This window comes from Ixodes scapularis, unplaced genomic scaffold (assembly GCF_016920785.2).
Source record: "Ixodes scapularis isolate PalLabHiFi unplaced genomic scaffold, ASM1692078v2 PGA_scaffold1__304_contigs__length_218370807, whole genome shotgun sequence".
Lineage (NCBI taxonomy): Eukaryota > Metazoa > Arthropoda > Arachnida > Ixodida > Ixodidae > Ixodes > Ixodes scapularis.
The window spans coordinates 194,888,761-194,910,843 of record NW_024609846.1 but is presented as its reverse complement, the minus strand read 5'-3'; the positions used below and the strand labels follow the sequence as shown (position 1 = coordinate 194,910,843).

The window sequence follows — 22,083 nt, the reverse complement described above, 5'->3', positions numbered from 1 at the left end:
TCGGAGTGCTGTTGTAGCCGTGCGGCGAATCACCATACGACGAGACGGACGGGAGATACCAACCCGACACCTAGTCCTGACTTTTGAACTCCACTCTCTGCCTTCCACCGTGAAGGCAGGGTATCTAAACTGCAGAGGTCGTCCTTTCGTTCCAAACCCACAGCAGTGCTTTCGTTGCCAGCATTTTGGGCATGGCTCCCGAAACTGCAGCGGCCGAGAAACTTGTGCGAAATGTAGTGCCACTGACCACGTAGCTGACATATGTGAAAACGACCATAAATGCATAAACTGTGGCGGACCACACCCCGCATTTTCACGCACATGTCCGAAGTGGAAGGAAGAAAAAGATAATTACATTTAAGGTGAAACGGAATCTCAGCTACCAAGACGCTAGAGAACAGCTTGCCTTTAAGGCAAGGGGTTCATATGCCGAGGCAGTGCGAACGGGACCCCCACTGTCTATGGCATCCGTGGAGACGCAAACTTCCCCAGAAGACCCGTCATCTCCACAAGGGTCCTTTTACGTACGTCTGAAGACGGTTGGCAACCCACTGTCTTCATGCTCCCATGGGGTTGTGCCCTCTAAGGAGGGTGCTACACCGTCCAAGGAGCCAGACGTGCCGTCACCGGCACCAGCTGGCCCATCTGGCCGGGGTCGGGGGCTGCCTCCCCGTGCCTCTGACAGCTCGTCAAAGCCTGGGTGGTCAGATTCACCTCTGCCGCCCAAAGGACCCAAGGTCTCATTGGATGAGAAAATGGATGTGAGCATCCCGCTCTCCGATGAGGACCTTCCTCTCTCTAGATCAGGGTCTGTTTCATCGGCCTCGTGCGAGGCTGGAGGACGGCCTAAGGACACTGTAAAAAAGAAAACCATCCCACGGATTGTGGCACCAAACGACACCTAAACTACATTTCACAATTTTTGTATAACAGACTTACTTAGGCGTTTCCTTTATAGAAGACAAATGTCTTTCTTCAGTGGAACTGCAGAGGCCTCCTGCCTAACTACGATGATGTGAGCTATCTTTTAGAGGATCACCGGCCCATTGCATGTTGCTTACAGGAAACGCACCTAAAAGCCACCCACACTAATGTTTTAAAACACTTCCAGGTGTTTCGTAGGGACCGTACACATGCAGCTCACGCAGCTGGAGGTGTTGCAGTGGTTGTGCAACGTTCAGTTCCTTCTAACGAGTTAGCCCTGCAGACTTCACTGGAGGCAGTGGCTACACGCATTTTGTTAGATCGAATAATTACAGTCTGTTCTTTGTATGTACCTCCCAATTATCAGTTACATATGGAGGAGCAAGAAGACCTTGTTAATCAACTTCCTTCACCTTTTTTACCTTTAGGAGATTTTAAGGCACACAATCCCCTGTGGGGTAGTGTCAGACGGGATTCTAGAGGGGCCCTTGTTTAACGTTTTTTTGCTTTCTGCTGGATTGTGCCTGCTAAACATAAATGAACCTACATATTTTAGCTCAGCAACTCACACTTTCACTTCCATTGACCTATCTATTTGTCACCCATCATTATTCCCATTGTTTTCTTGGAAGGTCATCCCGAATCCTCACAGAAGGGACCACTTTCCCATCATCTTAGAATTTAACCATCCTTTTATGACAGTCCCAACACGTCCTCCTCATTGGAAATTCGAAAATGCCAACTGGCCTACTTTCAAAGAATCATCTCTTTTTGCATGCACATCACTCGACGATCTCAATATCGATAGAGCCACTGAACATATCACTCAGCACATTTTACAAGCTGCCATTCTCTCCATCCCCGTGACGTCCTTGCATCTACCCAGGAGGCCAAAGCCCTGGTGGAACCAAGATTGCCGATTGGCCAAAAAAGAACAAAATCGAGCGTGGGGTATTTAGGCGCTACCCTACAACACACAATCTTATTGAATTTAAAAGAAAAAGGGCCCAGGCGAGGTGAATTCGAAGGCAAGCGAAGAAAAAAAGTTTTAGAGGGTACGCTTCTTCAATTAACAGCACTGTATCTGCGAAGGAAGTCTGGGATCGCGTACATGAAATTGACGGCTCTTATCGGGCATTCACTGTCCCACTCTTGAGTCGGAATGGAGTGTGTCCTGCAAGCCTTGAGGAACAGGCCAACATACTCGGTGAGCACTTTGAGTATGTCTCGAGTTCCGAACATTACACCGAAACGTTCCAGCGACACAAGATCCATGCAGAAAAAAAAGCTGTTATCATATCAGGTGGCACGCACGAACCCTATAATACCCTTTTTACATTATACGAACTTTGAATGGCACTTCTTTGTTCCAAACAAACTGCCCCTGGACCAGATGGTATTCATTATAAACGCTGGAACATCTTCATCCATCCACTATGGAGCTAATTTAGTACCTTTTTAATAGAGTTTGGCTCGAGGGCCACTTTCCATCCTCCTGGAAGATCGCTGTAGTTGTACCAGTGCTGATGCACGGCAAAGATCCCTCTTGTGCATCTAGCTACAGACCAATAGCTCGAACTAGCTGTCTTTCCAAGACATTAGAATGGATGATTAACAAGAGACTCATGTTTTTTCTAGAACGAAACTGCCTTGATAAGTTCCAGTGTGGCTTTCGGTCAGCACGGTCCACTGTCGATCATCTCGTCCGCTTTGAGACCTCTGTACGTGAGGCTTTTGCCAATAGGCAACAGTGTCTCTCCATCTTTTTTGATTTGGAAAAGGCATACGACACGGTCTGGCGTTACGGCATACTGCAAGATTTATTCGATCTTGGTTTCCGTGGCCGAATGTCGAGTGCTATACAGAGTTACCTGCAGCACCGTACTTTCCGCGTGAGGCTGGGAGAAACTCTCTAAGGAGTTTTTACAGGAAAATGGAGTCCCTCAGGGGGGTGTACTGAGTGTCACTCTTTTTATCGTTAAACTTAATTCCATTGGCCGTGGAATTCCTCCTTCGGTGCAATATTCTTTATATGTTGATGATCTCCAGATCTCCGTTTCATCCTGTAATTCCTCAATTTGTGAACGTCGCATTCAACTTGCGGTCAATAATTTGGTCAGATGGGTCGATACGAATGGTTTTAAATTTTCTCCCAAAAAACAGCTTGTGTCAGCTTTTCTCGTCGACGTGGCGTTCTTCAGGAACCGTCTTTGAACATGTATGGTTCTCCTATTGTTGTAAAAAATGAACACAAGTTTTTGGGCCTTGTGTTCAATTCCAAGTTGACTTTCGTTCCACACATTAAGAGCTTAAAACTCAAGTGCCTTAAATCTGAACATCCTTAAGGTCTTGTCACATGTTTCACGGGGCTCTGACGGACTGTGTCTGATGCGTATCTATCGCTCTGTCATTCGCTCTCAGCTTGATTATGGTTGTATTGTCTATAACTCCGCTCGGGCATCAGTTCTAAAGATGTTAGATCCTATTCATCATCAAGGACTGCGATTGGCTACTGCTGCATTTCGCACCTCCCCAGTGCTTAGCCTTTACGCAGAAGCAAATGAACTGTCCCTTGAGTATAGGAGGTTTTCCCTGGGTTTTATGTACTCTGTCAGGGTGCGCTCTGTCGCGGAGCACCCCGTCCGAGATAATATTGAGACCATCAAGTTCCAACGCACATTTGAAAACAAACCTACCATAGTCCCCCCTTTTTCTATGAGGAATAATACTGCAGCACAATCTGTTGGGATGGATGCAAAGCCTCAGTTAGCCCAGTACCCACCAGATATAGCTTCATGGAACAGCTGCCACATACATTGCGTCCTTACGCTGACCAAATATAACAAAAAGGATGTTCCACAGGAAGTCATAAGGCAGGACTTCTTTGAGCTTCGGACCAGATATCACGAGTATGCCAGTTTTTATACAGACGGGAAGAAAAAAGACACGGTAGTAGGCTGTGCTATGGTGGGACCATCGGTAAAGCAGGTGAAGAGAATAAATTCAAAAGCCTCTATACTAACAGCAGAGCTTTATGGTTTGCTGCTGGCTGTTGATTACATAATCAAAAAACGACTTTTTCGTGCTGTAATCTACACCGACTCTTTAAGCTCTCTGAAGGCAGTCACATCAATGAACCGTGTTAAAAACCCACTGTTTTCCGAGTTAAAGTACGAGATTATCCTGGCTGCAAAGAAAAATCTTGACATAGTCTTATGCTGGGTTCCTAGCCATGTTGGCATTCCTGGAAATGAAGCAGCTGATTGTGCAGCCAGCTCTGCTAATGATAGAAAAATTGACACACACCAAATACCCTACGAAGATTACCACTAGGGTGCCTACATGTTTCCGCTCCGCTTTAGGGTGGCGCCAACTTCTTGTTATCCTTTCCCAGATCCTCTCCCACTGCCATTTTGACCCACTTGTTATTTGGCTAAACGTACACAACGTTGAGTTTTCGTAGTTTCGACACACCGGCAACACTGTGAGGCCACTTCCGTTTCCTTTCATAAGAGGAGTCGGACGAGTCGGAGGCTCAGCGGGATGGCGGTCGTCGTGGCTGTCGCTCTCTTTATTCGGGTGTTTCATACTTTGAAGTTGCGAGCAGGAAGTATGCGTTGCGTTTATCGAAACGTGAGTCCCCTCGACAAAATGGAACGCAAAAGACCGGCATCGCACGCCGAAACCTCGCCGTCGGAACGAGAGCGGTGGGCGCTCCCTAGCCCTAACGAGGATTAGCGGAGTAGCGCAAGCGCACGACTGCCGAGTGTGACAAAATGGTCGACGAAACAGCGGAGGCTGCCATGGTAACGAGGTAGGCAACACTGGTTTGTCGGCAACAGGTGTCACAAACGTTGTCGCCACCCTAAACAGCGGAGCGGCGGAAACATGTAGGCACCCTAATTACCACAACTCTGAAACGTTGCATCAAAGCAAAGTGGCAGCTGCAGTGGAACAGCTGGACCGGCAACAAACTACACGCAATCAAACTTCTTCTAGGCGAGTGGGAGAGTGCCCGACATCGGGAGCGCTTTTATGAAGTCATACTCTGTAGGTTACGAATCGGTCATACTCGTCTCACACATGGACACCTCTTGAGCGGGGAGGATGCCCCTGAATGTGTGCACTGTAACCTACCTCTAAGTATTATGCGCATACTCATTGAATGCCCTATGTATGACCAATGCCGGTATAAACACTTCTCACTGCTTTATAAAGAACACATTCCACTACACCTTGCCTTACTACTAGGTGACGAACCGCTCATTCCATACAGTTGTGTTTTTAATTTCCTTACAGATATCGGCCTTCTACACCGACTGTGATTTTACTTTCTATCCTAAATTCGTTGTCATATTGTTTGCACTTATACACATTCATGTTCATGGTTTTATCATATATTACGCTACTATAGCTCTTTCCTCTTCTTAAACCAGAATTGCAATAGTCTAAGCTTGGCGCAATATAGCCTTAGATGCTGATGCGCCATAAACCCCCAATCAATCAATCAATGCTGATGAGTGCGGACTGCCGCGACATAAAACGGCGACGGCATTTCAGCGGTGGGGCAGAGGTTGACAGGTTCCGGAGGCACCAAGATGCGCCGGTGAGTGTCGAGCCAGTCGAGAAGCTCCCGACTACGCTGGACTACGATCAGCGTAGTCGGGAGCTTCCACGAGCTCCAAGACACCGCGAACTGCGATGATTCGACTATATGTAGCAAAACACGGTAGTCCCCAAACCCCGGCGGTGCGAGGGAGGTGAAGAGCCTGCCAAAGAACAAGCTCCATGTGCTGCTTCCAGAAAAATGAAGAGATTGCGGAGTTGAGTCGACAGATGATGGCTGCAGGCAGGCGCTCAATGCGCACCACAAACGAAAGTTTTGCACACAGGACCGACTTCACTATGTACGCACGGTCCGCAAGGGGGAAACAAGCCACCAATGCAGCTTGGTGCACTACGTCTGCTACGGTACTGACCCAAGTATTGGGCGACACACTAAAGCAATCGAAAATAACTCCTAGGACCTGGACAACCGCAGTTGTCTGGACGCAGCCTGAGAGTAGGTCGGAAAAACTGCCAAAATGAGGGCCTTGCTCCTCGATGTGTTCAGCTGGGCACCGAAAAGGGTGGCGTACTCCTCTTAAAGCCGAAAGTTAGCAATAAGGCTGTCTGAGTCCCGCACATATAGCGATATATCATCCGCGTAGGCCCTCAGGAATCCTGAACCAGGGAGGGAAAACCGCGCACTGAGGGATGGTCGCTGATCCGGCGCAGCAGGGTGTCCAAGCAAAGCGCAAAAAGTAAGGGCGACAAAGGGCAGCCCTGATGCACACTTCGTGCCACTGAGAAGCATAATGTGACCCTACCGTTGATGACAAGGTCGCTGACCAGGTCGGCGGAGAGAACCTTGAAGATGCGGACGATATCAGCCGGAGAGCCCGACGCCCAGAAGATGGAAAAAAGAGAATGGTGTTTTAGGCGATCAAACGCCTTGTTCTGGTTGAGTGAATCGAATGCTCCTCGTAGGGTGCGTGATGTGGTGTACTGGAACACGTCGTGGGCAAGTGACGAAAAGATAATCCGCCCATGCAAACACGGAACAAATCTGGTACAGGCTGATGAGCCCCGGCAAGATGTCGTGAAGATGCTGGACGAGGACGGCGGCCAGGATATTGTAGTCCGTGTTAAGAAGCGGGATGGGGCGCCAAGCGTTGCGTGTAGGAGCGATCCCCACTTTCTTTCGGGAGTAGGACATTGCGGTTACGTTGGAAACAGTCCGGAATGCCGCCGCCGCGGAGGAGCGGGTTGAAAAGTGACAAGCGCTGTGCCAATTTGTGGTCAAAACTTTCGATAAAACTCTGAGCAAGCTGTTTGTGCCCGGTAAAGAGCCAGACTTCATGCACCTGAGGGCCTCTGATGCCTCCTCGAGTGTGATTGGAAGAGCGAGGGTGTCTCGCTCGGGTTCAAGTACAAGGGGGAGTGCGCCGCAAAAAGAAAGGACGCGGGAATAAAATGAGCCGTCGAGGGGATTCCTATGAGACTTGGACAAAGCCAAAAAATGTCCATAAAACACCCGCTCTATATCTCCGGGCAACGACGACTCAGCACTGTTGGCCAGCGTGATGGACGGTATGTGGTGCGTCATGTCGCCGCCCGGGCGAGTCATTTGAAGGTAATGAAGAACCTCTGGGTCAGACACAAGATGGTTGTCGATGGGCTGCAGAGCCGCTATGCCCGAGTGCTCACGCAAAATGCTCGAGTATCGAGCGGGTAACGTGTCTAAATATTCTTGCATGAATGGTGTCGTGAAGCCACCTCGCTGAACTACGCGTATACGGCGTAGGACCTCTGCAAGCCTACCAGAGTTGGCATTTCCTCCATCTACCCTCGCGCACACACAATGCGCACCAAAAATTTTCAGGCTGTCCCAGTGCTCAGGGTATGGGCCCATGAACTGGAGCTCCCCAACAAAAGCCCGGTGGAGCGACCGCACCGTATCCTGATCGCGTAGGAGCCGCACATCTAGACGCAAAAGCATGTAACGAGCGTTGTCAGCGCCTGGGATGGCCTATGAGAGCAAGAGGGGGTAAAGTCCGAAACGTATCCTGCTGTTGAAAGAAATGAGAGAATCTCGCACTTCGAAACGTACGGCGTGAAGGCGGCCGGGAAGTATGAGCGGTCCAATCGACTGCTCGAGGCAGCACGAGATCGCGTGGCGGTAAAGGTGGACCCGTACAGCTCGCAGCACACATTGCGTATATCAAACTGCCCGGTAAAGCGCCGGACCTCCCAGCGTTCCAGTTTGTCCGGCCCTGGCCCGGCCTGTGAATATCGCGGTAAGCGCATAGAAAACAGTTGAAATCTCCCAAAAGAAATAAAGGGTGGGATTCTAGGAAGAAAACATCTAACTCTTGGAAAAGATTTGTTTGACAAAGACTTCTGAGTGGGCGCGTACACATTCACGGCGCGCAAGCGTTGCTGCCCCACAAAAAAATCAAACTTCGTGCATATTTTTTTTCTTTCCTTTTTAATTTTTTCTTGAACAATTATTATTGAAAAAAAAAATGTTGTCGACAAAGCTTTGAACTAAATGGTATCGGACTCCCTTTCTAGAGGTGCATAGGGAAACGGCGGGGCTTGGGTTGCTGGCTGGATGCCGCGAAACAGCATTTATACTGTTTTTTTTCAGTAGGGCAAATGCTGCTGACCTGTGACTCCCGACTCTCTAAAAGAGTCGTGAAGTGTCAAAGGCAGTCATGGAAGCAGCGACTCCCTTTGGACTCCTTTCTTTTTAAGAGTGTATGACCTTAGGTGCCGCTGTGCCATTAAACACCTAATTTTTGTTCTTCATTTATGGAACGCCCCATTTGCCCCACATACGACTTCCGCAACTCATTGGTATGTTATAAACCACTGACGTTGCACACTCCACGTATTGCTTTGCGTGTTTTTTTTTGCACACTTTACCCTCTCCCTTTTCGTTTTTTTTAATTTTTGAATATAGATGGGAAAGCTTGTGGCACTAAAAACACCACTGGCACTTCCAAATGAGCCGCCTCTTTTTTTCAGATTGTGAGATAGATTGTATATGTAATGAATCACCGCCGTTCTTGTTAGTAGTCTGGAAGGAATATGAGCCTCATCTTCTTTCTTCATCTGGGCAACAAGGTTATCCGCTACTTCCCCCAAGAAGCGATCGGGGTACTCTCCGCGTTTTAGGCGATTCACCTGCGTGAGGTAGCTTTCATTCGCAACATGGTGGCATGACTTTGCCAACGAGTCTCTCATTAGGCACGATGCTGTTCCTCTTTTAACGAGTTTGGATTGCGAAAAATTGAAGGGCACAACCCGTTTTTTAGTTTGTGGCTCATACTTCCAACAAACATGGTCACCTTCGAAGTTGGGGCTCAAATGCAAAAACTGCAGCCTAAACGTCAATCCATGTGAATTCAAGTTAAAAGAATCCAGCACATCGTTAAGTCCATGCTAACAATAACGGACTTCAGGGCAAGCACTAAAAAGTCATCCACATACCGACGGATTGTAAATTCCCTTAATCTTTCAATATACTTACGTATTCCCTTATCACATTCAGCCAAAAATATATCGCAGAGCACTGGCGTAACACGAGAGCCGATACATATACCTCGCTCTTGAACGTGAACAGCATCCCCAAAGGACACAAAGGTTGAGGCAAGGCAGCGTTCTAGTGACTCTAAAAATGGCTCCACACTTACTCCGCTCGAATTTCTAAAGCTTATTTCATTGTTTATATCAATGCACTTTTTTACCGCTGGGAAAAACTTGTCATGCGGGATGGAATAGAAAAGGTCTTTCACGTCAATAGAAAAGCCTTTGCCGTAGGACTGGTCGCAGCACATGTTGGATGGGACATGGTCCCCCGGTTTAACCCGCAATCAACAAAATCCATCCATCCAGAAGCCATTCACATTTTCAACAGCACTCGTTGTCGAGGCTTTCACGCCACATTTCAGGCTCTCGCGTTTCTGATCCCGATAGGTCTTCCGGTTTGCTTTGGCTTTCTTTCCTTCTGCAAATTACTTTCGCCCTACAAGAACAAGGCGAAAGAGATGCTTTCTGCCAACAAGCACAAGATTCGGAAGCGGTGCGGCAATCTTTAGAGCCGGATGCTGCGCCGTACTTGCGTATGCCTAGGTGGACAGCACATAGACTTAACATTACTAGCACACCAAATCCCGCCTCTTGTGCAAACTCCTCTGCATCATCTACTTCCTCCACAACTCAACCACCTCAACCCTTGGTCAAAATGGAGGACTGCGCAAGTGATGCAGGCGAACATCTGTGCACTGAAGACGAATGCAGCACAGCTGAGAACGACACTCCTGAAGGCTCGGGTCATGATCGGCGAGATGTGGATCGACCGTTCGTCAAATTTGCTACGCCACTGGGAAACGGCAATTCAATGACTGTTGGAGACGCTGTCGTCCTGATCATGGATTACGCCATCGGAGACGGACTTTCACGGACTGGCACAGAAAAGCTTCTTAAGCTACCAAACCTACTCTTAGAAACCAGCGGCATCCCCAAAACCAAATATCGGTTCATAAAGTTTGCGAGTGCTTCACCAGTCGACATCCCCGCGGGGGGCAACTGTGAAAGCAAATGTTTGGAGAGTGGCGTCTCCACGGACCCCGAGCTCCACAGGGGGCGCCTGCACCTTATGTGCTAGGTGCTTGTTAAGTAGCGTCACCACGGACCCCTGCCATGTGGGCCACCATGCCCGCACGCAGGGGGCACCTACTTTAGTAGGTGCTCGGTGAGTGGGGTCACTACGAACCCTGAGCCATGTGGGTTCGCCCACCCACGTCTGGCTATGCGTGGCTTAACCCGTGTCCGGGGAAAAGGGGACCCTGGTGGTTGAGCTGAGCCTGGGGTATGTTTGGACCCTTCGGGGCCCCCAGGGCGAGGCAATACACCGCTTCGGCCCCTGATTCTCGCAGACGGGTGTCCTGGCTTGGCCCGACCAGGATGATTCATTCAGTCGCCTCTTCTACCATCTTCCTTCTTTCACTTTTCCTCCCACCTCTTTCTCTTTTCTTCTCCACTCTCTTCCTTCTTTTTTCACCTTCTTAGGCGGCAAGGGCCAACCTAGAGTGGAAACAGGACCTGTCTCCGAAACCACACTAAGGTGTAGTGCCCGGGCAGCACTGGCAGCGTAATTGTGTCAGCCAAGCCCTTCTTGCTATGGCACATTACCTACCCCTTTGTTGGGCTCCGTGGTAAGCGGTGCACCCGGGCACTGGACCTTCCTTCCCATGTTATAAGTGCTCGCGCAAAAGCCTCTCCTGATCGGCCCCTCAAAAGGGTCAGCCACAAAGAAGACACCACCTACACCTGCCAGATTTTTCAAGTTTTAGAGCGCAGCTCTTAGGGGCCCGTTCCCGGCTTGAGCGGCGTCGGCGTCGCCGTCGGCGTAACCAAGGTCATCCCAAGGTCACGTGACCCCAAGGTCACGTGGGGTCATCTTGGCATCACGTGACCCCCAAGGTCACGTGACCCCTCCCAAGGTCAAGGTCACGTGACCCCAAGATGACCCACGTGACCCTTTGAAGGTCACGTGACCCCCAAGGTCACGTGACACCTCTGAGGTCACGTGACCCCCGAGGTCACGTGGTCTTCTCCCCAATGTCACGTGACCCCAAGGTCGCGTGACCCCCAAGGTCACGTGACCCCTCCCAAGGTCATCTGAAGGTCACGTGACCCCAAAGTCCCCACGTGACCCCCAGGTCACGTGACCCCTCTGAGGTCACGTGACCCCTCTGAGGTCACGTGACCCCCCGAGGTCACGTAACCCCTCCAGGTCACGTGACCCCCTGAGGTCACGTGGGGGTCACGTGACCTTGAGGTGACCCCCATGTGACACCCAAGGTCACGTGACCCCCCTCCCCGCCCGAAGTCACGTGACACCCCCCCCCCCCCCCGAGGTCACGTGACCCCCCCCCCCCCCCCCGGAGCATATTAAAGAATGAGGGGAGGAGGAGGAGGAGAAGGAGGAGGGGTCTACTCTCCCCTCAGTACCCTTCACTCCTCCTCCTCAAGAGCTGCGCTCCAATTCGGCGTTACAGGGATTTGTAAACGGCTTTCACTTTTTGGTCCTTCGCTTTGAATGTCAGAAACAGCTGTCGAAATTATCTCCATTCCTTGTCTCAAAAACCCTCGAAGGTGTTGTCGGTAAGGAATTTAAAGCCAAAAAAATGTCATCGGGTGACCTACTCGTCGAAATTGAATCAAGCGAGCAGAGTGCTGCTTTCCTTGCCTTGAGTTCTGTAGCTGATCATGAAGCAGCAGTCACACCTCACCGCACCTTGAACTCCATCCAAGGAGTTGATCTCCGAGGATGACCTTCTTGAGACCACTGACACTGAAATAGTTGAGGGCCTTTCTGATCAAGGAGTTATCGCTGCAAGGCGCATCTCCCTGCGCCGTGATGGCCAGGAACGTAAAACCAAGCACATAGTTTTAACTTTCCAATCTACCTCACTTCCCGACGTGGTAAAGGCTGGGTACCCGCACTGTAGGGTTCGGCCCTATGTGCCTAACCCTCGGAGATGTTTCAACTGCTAGAGGTTTGGCCACGGCTCTCAGAACTGCCGTGGTAAGGCCACTTGTGCCAAGTGTTGGAAAAATGACCATTCTGCAGACTCTTGCTCTAACGAAGCCCATTGTGTGAACTGTAGCGATCCACACCCAGCGTATTCTCGATCTTGCAAGACATGGAAAGAAGAGAAAGAAGTGCTTACCTTGAAAGTCAAAGAAACCCTCTCCTACCCGGAAGCGCACCGTCGCTTTGCGTTCTTGCAAAAGGGTGGCTATACGCAGGTGGTGCAGCGGGGTCCTGCACCACTGAAGGTTGCAGTGGCAACCCAGACGTCCTTTCTCGACTACGGGACGCCACGGCAGTCCCCCACGCCCCAGCCGAAAATTCAGCTGGGGCGCAAACACTCGCGCTCCTGCGGGAAAGCAGCCTCAGACCTCTCACGTAGAGGGTACGCAGGCTGCTTCCCAAGCTCAGGACGGGCCGGCGGCTGCGGCAACCGTCCCTCCTCCACCATCCCCTTTCAGGGAGAAGGGTCGACACTCTCGCCCACACTCCCTGAAGAGAGCATCACCGAGGGAGCGGCATGGCTCTCGTGCCGCTCCTGCAGCACCTAAGGGACAGGAACGGGTACACTTGGGCGATTCCCCGCCCAGCACCTCCTCCGCCCATTTGGCTGAGGCTGGTCGTGGACGAGGCATGGCGCCCCATCCTCCGAGGCCCAAACCAGCAGCAAAGGCCTCGCCTCAAGAGGTAGAGGCAGTGGATGACAGCATGGAAGTCTCCATTCATGCGGCTGACGAAGACGACATGGAATGGCAGACTCCAAAGAGTGAACAGAAAAACAAAAACCCATAATCCCCCCAAAAATTATGTTGCTGATCTATTGATGCTATGAGCGACAGATTTGTGACTTTTCATGTATTCCCTTCTTGTTTTGCAGGTTTAGCAGCGTTTTAGTTTAATTTTTTTTCGTAAAATTTTTGGAGGCAGGGCTAAATTTAATTTCATGGAGTGGAACTGCCGTGGTCTTTTACGTAATATTGATGATGTTAATTTTTTTTGGACGATTTATGTCCTTTTGCTCTCTCTTTACAAGAGACACACCTCAATGATCATAAGTCAGTATTGCGCCACCATCAAGTTTTTAGAAAAGATCACCCTGCATTTAATTCATCTGGTGGAGTAACTGTGGTTGTCCAGAATGGAGTCGCCTGCTCTTAGATTCCTCTTGCTACGCCTCTTGAAGCTGTGGCTGTACGTCTTCTTTTGGCTTATTACTATCGTTTCTATTTATATTCCACTAAACACTTCAGTGCATTTTCATGATCTTCAACGGCTGGTTACACAGCTTCCTCATCCATTTTTACTGTTAGGAGATTTTAATGCTGACACCCCTTGTGGGGTAGCGCCCGTCATGACTCGCGTGGTGGGATAATTGAGCAATTTTTATTATCTTCTGGGCGGTGCCTTATGAATACGAGAGAGCCAACCTTTTTTAGCGCTGCTCACAACTCATTTGCATCTATTGACCTTTCAGTTTCTTCTCCCTCAGTGTTTTCTAAATTTGCTTGCAAGGTTTTAAATAACCCCTTTGGGAGCGACCACTTTCCAGTTGTTTTGGAGAGTCAGGTTTCTATTCCAAGCCTCATGAAACGCAGTCCACGTTGGAAACTGGAAAAGGCAGACTGGAATTTTTTTAGCCTAAACTCGAAGCTTAAACCTTGCATGTTCTTGCCATTAACACATGATGAGGCCATCACATATATTACAGATCAGATCATAAATGCTGCGTTTCGCTCCATCCCTCAGACTTCATGTAACATTGCAAAAAAATGTAAGCCATGGTCGAATAAAGAATGTTCCGCCACTAAGAAAAAGCAGGTTAAGGCTTGGGGTGTATTTCGGAGATATCCAACATCTGTGAATTTGATAGAGTTTCAGGGAAATAGAGCTCAAGCTCGTTTAACCAGGAAGCAGGTAAAGAGGAAGTCTTGGAAAAGTTATCTGACCTCTATCAGCAGCTACGTCCCAGCGAAGGAAGCTTGGGGACGACTTCACAAAGTGGAAGGCAAATACCGCTGTTTTTCAATTCCTGTCTTCTAATGTGTTGAGCGAACATTTTGCAGCCATTTTTAACTCCTATTACTATTCAGCGTTTTTGAAGTTTAAGACAGACGCAGGAAGAACGCAAAGTCAGCTTGGCAGGAGGAGCCTCTGATCCCTACAATCTACCGTTTACGATGGTCGAGCTCCAAATGCCTCTGAATGTCCGGAAAAACTCGTCCCCTGGTCCTGACCGTATAGATTATGAGATGATACGACACTTGTCAAAGGAGTCACTCGCTGCCCTTCGCGCTTATTTCAATCGTATGTGGAAAGATTCACACTTCCCTTCCGAACGGAAGCGGGCAGAGGTTATTCCGCTGGTGAAGCCTGGAAAAGACCCTTCCTTTCCTTCCAGTTACAGGCCAATAGCATTGACAAGTTGCTTGGGGAAAACTTTTGAAAGGTTAGTTTATATACGGCTTGTTTATTTCCTTGAACAACAGTATATTTTGGATATAAATCAGTGCGGCTGTCGACCTGGACGCTCCACGACCGACCATTTAGTTCGGCTGGAGACAATTTTACGCGAGGCATTTGTGAATAAGCGGCATTGTGTATCAGTCTTTTTTGACTGAGAAAAGGCTTATGATACCACATGGAGGCATGGCATCCTGCGTGAACTATTTATGTATGGAGTACGTGGCCGATTGCTTCATTGCATAAAGAACTTCCTGTGTGAACGGACTTTCCGTGTCCGGCTAGGCACTACATTATCTGATTCGTATGTTCAGGAAAACGGTGTTTCTCAGGGCGGAGTCCTGAGTGTCACTCTCTTCGCCATTAAAATTAATTCTCTCTGTCAGGTCATACCTTCTTCTGTGTCATATTCCCTCCCTATATGTGGATGATATTCGGATTTCTGTGGGATCTTGTAATATGTCTAGCTGTGAAAGACAGTTGCAGCTAACCACAAATAAAATTACTAAATGGGCAAATGAAAATGGTTTTAAATTATCTTCAGAAAAAACAATCTGTGTCCTCTTTTCTCTGCGGCGTGGGCTTTGGTGAGATCTGACTCTCAGTTCAAATGGAAATAGCATTGCAGTAAGACCAGAGCATAAGTTCCTGGGGGTGATTTTCGACCGTAAAATTAGCTTTGTACCTCACCTCAAGTGACTGAAGCAAAAGCGTATGCAGGCTATGAATATCCTAAAAGTTCATTCTCACAAGTCTTGGGGCTCCGATAAAAGGTGCCTGCTTTGTCTCTATTCCTCTCTTGTACAATCACGTCTTGATTATGGTGCTATTGTGTATGCTTCTGCTAGGCCCTCTGCATTGCAGATGTTTGATCCAGTGCACCATCTTGGGTTGCGTCTAGCAAGCGGTGCTTTTCGAACATCCCCTATCCCAAGCTTGTATGTTGACTCCAATGAAATGTCATTCGAGACAAGGCGGCAGCTCCTTAGTCTAGTCTATTTCGCAAAGTTTTAACGGTTTCTAGTCATCCAGCTCACACTTATATCCGAGAGTCTAAATTTTGTTGTATCTTTGACCATAAGCCAACTGTTGTTCGACCTTTGAGTCTTCGTTTTGAGAACCTTCGTCTCTTTCTTGGCCTGCCTCGTGAAAATGTCTACCTCCTAGAAAGTGCATGGCATACTACCCCATGGGATATCAAGCCTATAGCTTGTGATTGGTACTCCACAAAATGTAATAAACATAATGTCTCCACTCATTTTACAACAGGAATTTCTCGCTCTGCAAGAAAAGTACAAGAATTATCAATTTTACACTGATGGAGCCAAGTCCTCAACGTATGTAGGCTCAGCTGTTCATTCAAATTCGTTTACACATGGGACACGGCTAAATAATGTCGCTAGCATTTTTACTGCCGAGCTATTATGGCGTGCTGTCAGCACTCGACTATATTATCCGGAGCAAAGTGATGATAGCAGTTCTTTTTGTAGACTCCCGGAGCGTGATTACTGCCGCATGTTCACTTAATCCAATAACCAACAACAAGCTGACTCAACTGGTACGTGCTAAAGTTCAGCTGGGCCTCGGAGATGGGAAGGATATTAAAGGAGCTGTGCAACAATTTCAGGGCTTTGCTTAAATAATTGTGGAAGTTGATGCCTGACACTTCTGCAGTGAACTACAGAAAACAGATTTTGCCTGGATACCCTAGTTTTTACTTAAAAAAATGAAAAAGATCCAGGTTTTTGCCGCCTCTCAACTCGTGCATCGTCTTCCGGGTCACGTGCACAGTGACGTCACTAGAGTAGGCGCGGAGTTCCGGAAAAGTTCTCTCTTTAGAGCCATCAGCGAGCAGCGAGAACTCATCCGCTGCCGACCGCGTGACCACCCGTCCTTGCCAGTGTGGCGCTGTCCCCCTCCCCCTCCGGCTTCTGGCGGCTGTTCGCGGTTTTGTGGACCTAGGATAGATGGCGCCACTAAAACTCCGTATAATAAAAGTTTTGTCGATGATACCAGGGTGTTGACGCATTTATATATATGTTGGAACGACAAGATTTGTAAAAAGAGTTACCTTTTATCGAGCAGGTATTCGCACAACTTGCTATCTTTCTTACAACGACCCAAGTGACGTCACGCCGCTTGTTTCTCATGGCCGCCGCTCGTGGCTGCAGGTCGGGAAATATTCCAAGTTTTGCCTCGCTATTACGCGGCGGAATCGCAACATTGCGATGAAAAGAGGTGTGTTTTCTGCCATTTGTGACACAGTGAACAATATCAAAAGCAGAAAATGCCAATTCCTTCAACGTTAAAATCGTTGCACAGCTCCTTTAAGTTTTGTTGGATCCCGAGCCATGTGAGCATTGCAGGCAACGAGGCTGCAGATAGACTGGCTGCCTCATCACGTAACCTCTTACCATCACACGCATGCATACCATACCAAGACCTAACAGGCCCATACGGCTTAAGCTTCTAAAACTGTGGCAGCCCGAGTGGGATTTGGCCGATAACAACAAACTTCATATCCTTCAAGCCAGGCATCGGTACCTGGGAAAGCTCCTATAACCGGAGCCGTTTCCGTGAGGTTCTTCTGTGCCGGTTGAGGATCGGCCACACCTTCTTCACTCATCGATACATGCTTGTTGGTGAGGAACCACCGGTGTGCGACCACTGTGGAGACACTTTGTCTGTTCTACCTATATTTCTTTGCCCTGGTCTTCTTCAACAACACAAGTTCTTCTTTCCTGAGCATTTCAAGTACTGTATCCCTTTCGATCCTACCCTGTTCCTAGGGGAGCAGCCTCTAATACCAATTGACCGTCTCCTAGCTTTTCTAAAAAGTATAGCAATTTTACACAAACTATAGCGGAAGTACTTCCTTGGTACATCATTTCTAGTTCATTTTAGTTTACCTAGATTGGCGCAGTATGGCCATCATAGCTATTACGCCATAAAACCCGCAAACAACAACACCAGACAACATCACTTTTCTACTGCCCGACGTGCGAAGCACTCCTTGCAAAGTCAGCGGGCAGCTTGAAGGAAACGCAGGGCATTTCGCCTGTCTGCTCGGTGTGCGGAGAGCGGTACTTGGAAAGGACCTCATGTCCAAAGGATTCCATTTTCTTGGTCTGCCATTAGAGAAACAATTAGCAGCGGTGCTGGTGGATGAAACTGCGGGAGAAGCTAGCAGAAACCCTAGCGAATCGCAACACACCGAGACTCACTGCCAAGTTGGATATAACCGATGGTGACTCTTATCGAAGCCAACGTGCAAAGTTTGGATGTGGGCCTCATGACTTGACCGTGTCCATGAACGCCAATGGAAGACCGATATTCAAGTCTGCAAACTAAGCCATCTGGCCCGTTCAGCTCACTGTGAACGAACTTTCACCGTCTGCGGTGGCGCTCCGTCGTCCTGCCGCTGTTATGGTACGGTGCAAAGCACCCGAACATGACTTTGCTCCTCCAAGCCTTTGAGGCCCAAATGAGAATGTTAGCCCAAGAAGGCATCACGTGCAACGGCGGGGGCTCAACACTAAACTCTAAGTTGAGTTTACCACTTAAGGTGAACGCCCTGGATGGACTGAAATGTTGAAGCCTCTTATGTGCACTATCGTGGACTCTGTTACCTTTAGCACTCCAGCAGCGGCCGTTCTTAGAGTAGCCATATTGTATAGACTCTGCTTGCAGCGCCAGAGTATCGCGTTACTTTTTCTTGCGCCGCCAACTCCGTGTTGACAAAGAAACGGTCATGTGCGCTGAGTTGAACCCAATCTTTTTGAGGAAACGCGACTTTGCAGGCGCAAAGTTTCAAGCAGAGCATGATCCTCGATTGGCGTTTGCGATCGACATATACATCCTTCACTAACATCGAAAGAACTGGAAGCTTCGCTAACCATTTAACATGATGTGTACCCACTGCGTATAGTATAATCGCATTGTTTTATAACGCGAGCGATGTTTGCAAACATGGTTTGAAAGACTAGGAAGCAGACGACACGGAAAACAGTCACGCTGCTCGAGTCTGCGACGCTCACAAAGTGATACGCGACCGAAACATCCGTGCGTTTCGGACCAGACAAGAACGCACAGGTACGGCTCGCGAAGGGACGAAGTCTTTTCGGCTACTACGTTCTACCGAGGGCATAGAGAGAAACAGCAGACAAATGACGGGACGACAGCGCACGCGCGGCGTGTCGCCGCACTATTTTTTTCTTTCTCGCGTGTATTGGGAGCCGTGTATTGGGAGGGTTTGGCAATTCATTGGTATGAATAGGCGAGCATCTCGTGGTCAACCGCGGGCCGCGAAACACGCCCACTGGTGGTTGTAACCTGTAAAAATGCGACTACTGTACACTAAGCCGTTTCAGCGTCGCTAGAGTAAAAAGATGTAACTCTTGGTGACTAAAAACTTGGTACATTCGAGGTTTTCGTCGCGTCCATAGTCAACGGTAGAATAAACGAACGTGCACTCCAAACCAGAGAAAATTGCGTAGTTGCGATTACTGCAGCTGTGAGATTGAACGCTTCTATTTCACACTTTAAATGTCGTTTCCAATACTGTAATGTCTGCTGATTGGTCGACACTCTGTCGCACTTTTAGTTTACGCTCTAACCGCGGGGGGAATTGGACGTTGGCGGGGGTCTTTGCTCCACCCATTGGCCGAACTCTCCAAATATACGGCTCTGAATAGCCCTAAACATTTCCGGTTCCCAACTACATTGCGGGTTTCACAGTATTTGTGAAACTAAATCTACGGGCTATTTTTGAAAAACGGTTGCTTATCCCATTGTAATGATGTGACTCAATGTGAAAAAGAAGTGCAAGTCAACCCATGGATCGGCCCAGAGGGAGAAAGGAAGATGACGAGGAAGGGAAGTTTTGAGAGTGCGTGCAGAGAGCGCGTGAAAGGACTGGCCGAAGAGAACGTGCAGAAAGCAGAACGACACCATCGGCCAGGGCAATCGGCGGCCTCCTACTGTCTGACCAGCAGCCTGTTGCAGCGAGGGCAGCGAATAGAAACCTACGCTGCCCCCGGCTTCCTACAGCGCGAGCGCTTGGTGCGGTAACTCTGGGGCCGCCGACGGAAGCCAACCACTCCCGCTTCTGACTTCCAGCCACAACCGTGGGCCGACAACGACAGCACAAGGCACACTGCTGCACAGGGATTCAAGGACATGGTGACTGATGCGTTTTCCTTTCTTTCATTTCTTTAACTAAGTTTTCTTTTTTTTTGTATAAGCATATGAACTCTTTGATTTTTTTTTGTAAATACAAGTTTTTATGAAAAACGAAGGACATTGTATCTTTTCAATTATTAACCACAAAGAACCTCGCAAAAATTAACTGGCGTCCGCGACAGGACAAGATATTCTGTTCCCTCGTTTTTCTACGTAACAATAATTAATCAGAATGGAGGTTAAAGAGTTAATGTCTTTGGGCGCTGAGTTGGGACTGGCAGCAGCGGAGTTGAGGTCTTGGGTGGACGAGGAGCGAGCACGCCAACGAGAAGAGAGAGTTGCTGAGGGGGAAGCACAGCGTCTCAAGGTAGAAAGTGAGCAACGCATTATCGAACTAAAGATTCGTCTTGCAGAGGCTAGCGCTACCGAGATAGGACGAGCAGATGGCAGTGAAGGGTCACGTCGCGCATCTATATTGCTATCTCCTAGTCCTCACAAGCTTATGCCTCCCTTCGATGACAAAAGGGACGATCTCGACTCGTACTTAAGGAGATTTGAGCGTGTAGCTCAGGGGCAAGATTGGCCGCAAGAGAAATGGGTGACTGCTCTAAGCATGTGCCTTGTTGGCCCAGCTCTGGAGGTCATAGGTAGGATGTCACCTGAAGACTCTGAATTATGATAAGGTGAAGAGGGCTTTGCTCCAGCGGTTTCGGTACACGGCAGAAGGGTACCGCGAGAAATTTAGAGAGAGCAAGCCGTTGGACGGAGAGACAGGGAGCCAGTTTGCTGCAAGACTAGAAGGGTTCTTCGACCGGTGGGTCAGTATGAACGCATGCCCAAAAACATATGAGGGGATTCGTGACCAGATGATCGGGGAGCAATTCCTTCGGAATTGTTATCCTAGGCTAGCTGTCTTCTTAAAGGAAAGAAGCTGTAAGACCATATTGGCGCTGGTTGAAATGGCGGACCACTTCCTGGAGGCGCGGGGCCAGCCTAATCTGGCCAACTTCAGGAAGGAGGCCAAGGAAGCCTTAGATTCCCTGGCTCTAAAGATAAAATGTTTCTTGTGTGGTAAGTTGGGCCACAAGTCAGCAGATTGCCGATCAAAGCCAGAAACACGCGTATTCTGTCAAGTGTGTCAGAGGTCAGGCCACAAGTCTAGATCATGTCCGCAAGGAAAGAACTGAAAGACAGAAGTTTCATGTTTTGTAAAACCCGATAATGATCCTGTTGGTAAGACGGACGCGTTCTCACGGGGAAGGAAGAAAATCACAAGAAACGCCTTCAGAACGCCCGCAATGAATATGACTGAAAAGGCGAGACCAATTCTGTTGGAAGTTATGCCAATCACAGATGGGATTGTGAACGGCAAAGCAGTGAAGGTGTTGAGGGACACCGGGAGTAACACCGTGATAGTGCGCCGGGAACTGGTCGCATCTGAAGATTTTACTGGCAAAGTCAGTCCCGTATTTTTAGTGGACGGGAGGTGTCTGATGTTGCCAGAGGCAAACATTCGCCTTGTGTCGCCATTCCTAACGGGACAGGTAACTGTCAAGTGTATGGACCATCCTCTGAATGACGTTATATTGGGGAATATTCATGGAGCGAAAGACTCGACCAAACAAACCCTGAAGGAGGTGTCTGACGCGGAAGGTGAAATCGTCGCTGCCGTCAACGGTAGTATGCCGAGTAGGCTAAGCCAACTTAGTAACGGTGGGAGTGCCAGGGAACGGGGGGACCTGCGGCTCTCGCAGTGGGGTGACGTCGACGCCAAAGGGCGCTTGAAAAGCAGGTCAACCACTCACGAACAGTACCTGGAGAAGGAGAAGCTGCTGCAGCAGGTCTTCGACATGAAGAAGCCGGTGTACCCCAAACCCCGCAGAATGCTCTACCCAAGGTCGCGCCTCAAAAAGAGGGACCCTGAGGCCCAAACAGTGGTTTCGCCGCTGGGCCCGACCGATAACTACCCCGTGCCGCAGATAGATCCTCACGACAGCGTCCCGACCGAGTTCATCAAGGGCTACAGCCTGGCAGGAGCCGACCCTTCCGTCTCGCCTGGAGAGGACACCATAGAGCACGGAAATGGAAAGGCCAAGAGGAAGTGTCAGGATGGACGGCAGGAGTTCCTTGAAAGGCAAGTGGACCGGGAACAAATGATCCAGGAAAAAGAACTGCACCTTGAGGAGCGAAGGCTTAAGCTCGACGAAGAGCAGCTGGCCTTTGAAAGGACCAAGTTTGAAGCAGAGATGGCGGTCAAGGTCAGAAGGCTAGACATGGAGGAGGAGGAGCGCAGGATATGCGACGGCACAGACAAGATGCACCTGGAGCTCATGAAAAAGATGTTCGACGAACTGGTCCGGAAGGCACTGTGA

At 49.1% G+C, this 22,083-nt stretch overlaps 1 protein-coding gene across 1 annotated transcript; it reads left to right on the top strand.

Moving 5' to 3' along the window:
* Positions 1–20,670: 20,670 nt before the first annotated feature.
* Positions 20,671–22,083, top strand: LOC115314534. Its single transcript, XM_029973683.2, has 2 exons — positions 20,671–20,782; positions 21,065–22,083. Exons 1-2 carry the CDS (start codon positions 20,671–20,673, stop codon positions 22,081–22,083), a joined length of 1,131 nt encoding a protein of 376 aa, XP_029829543.2.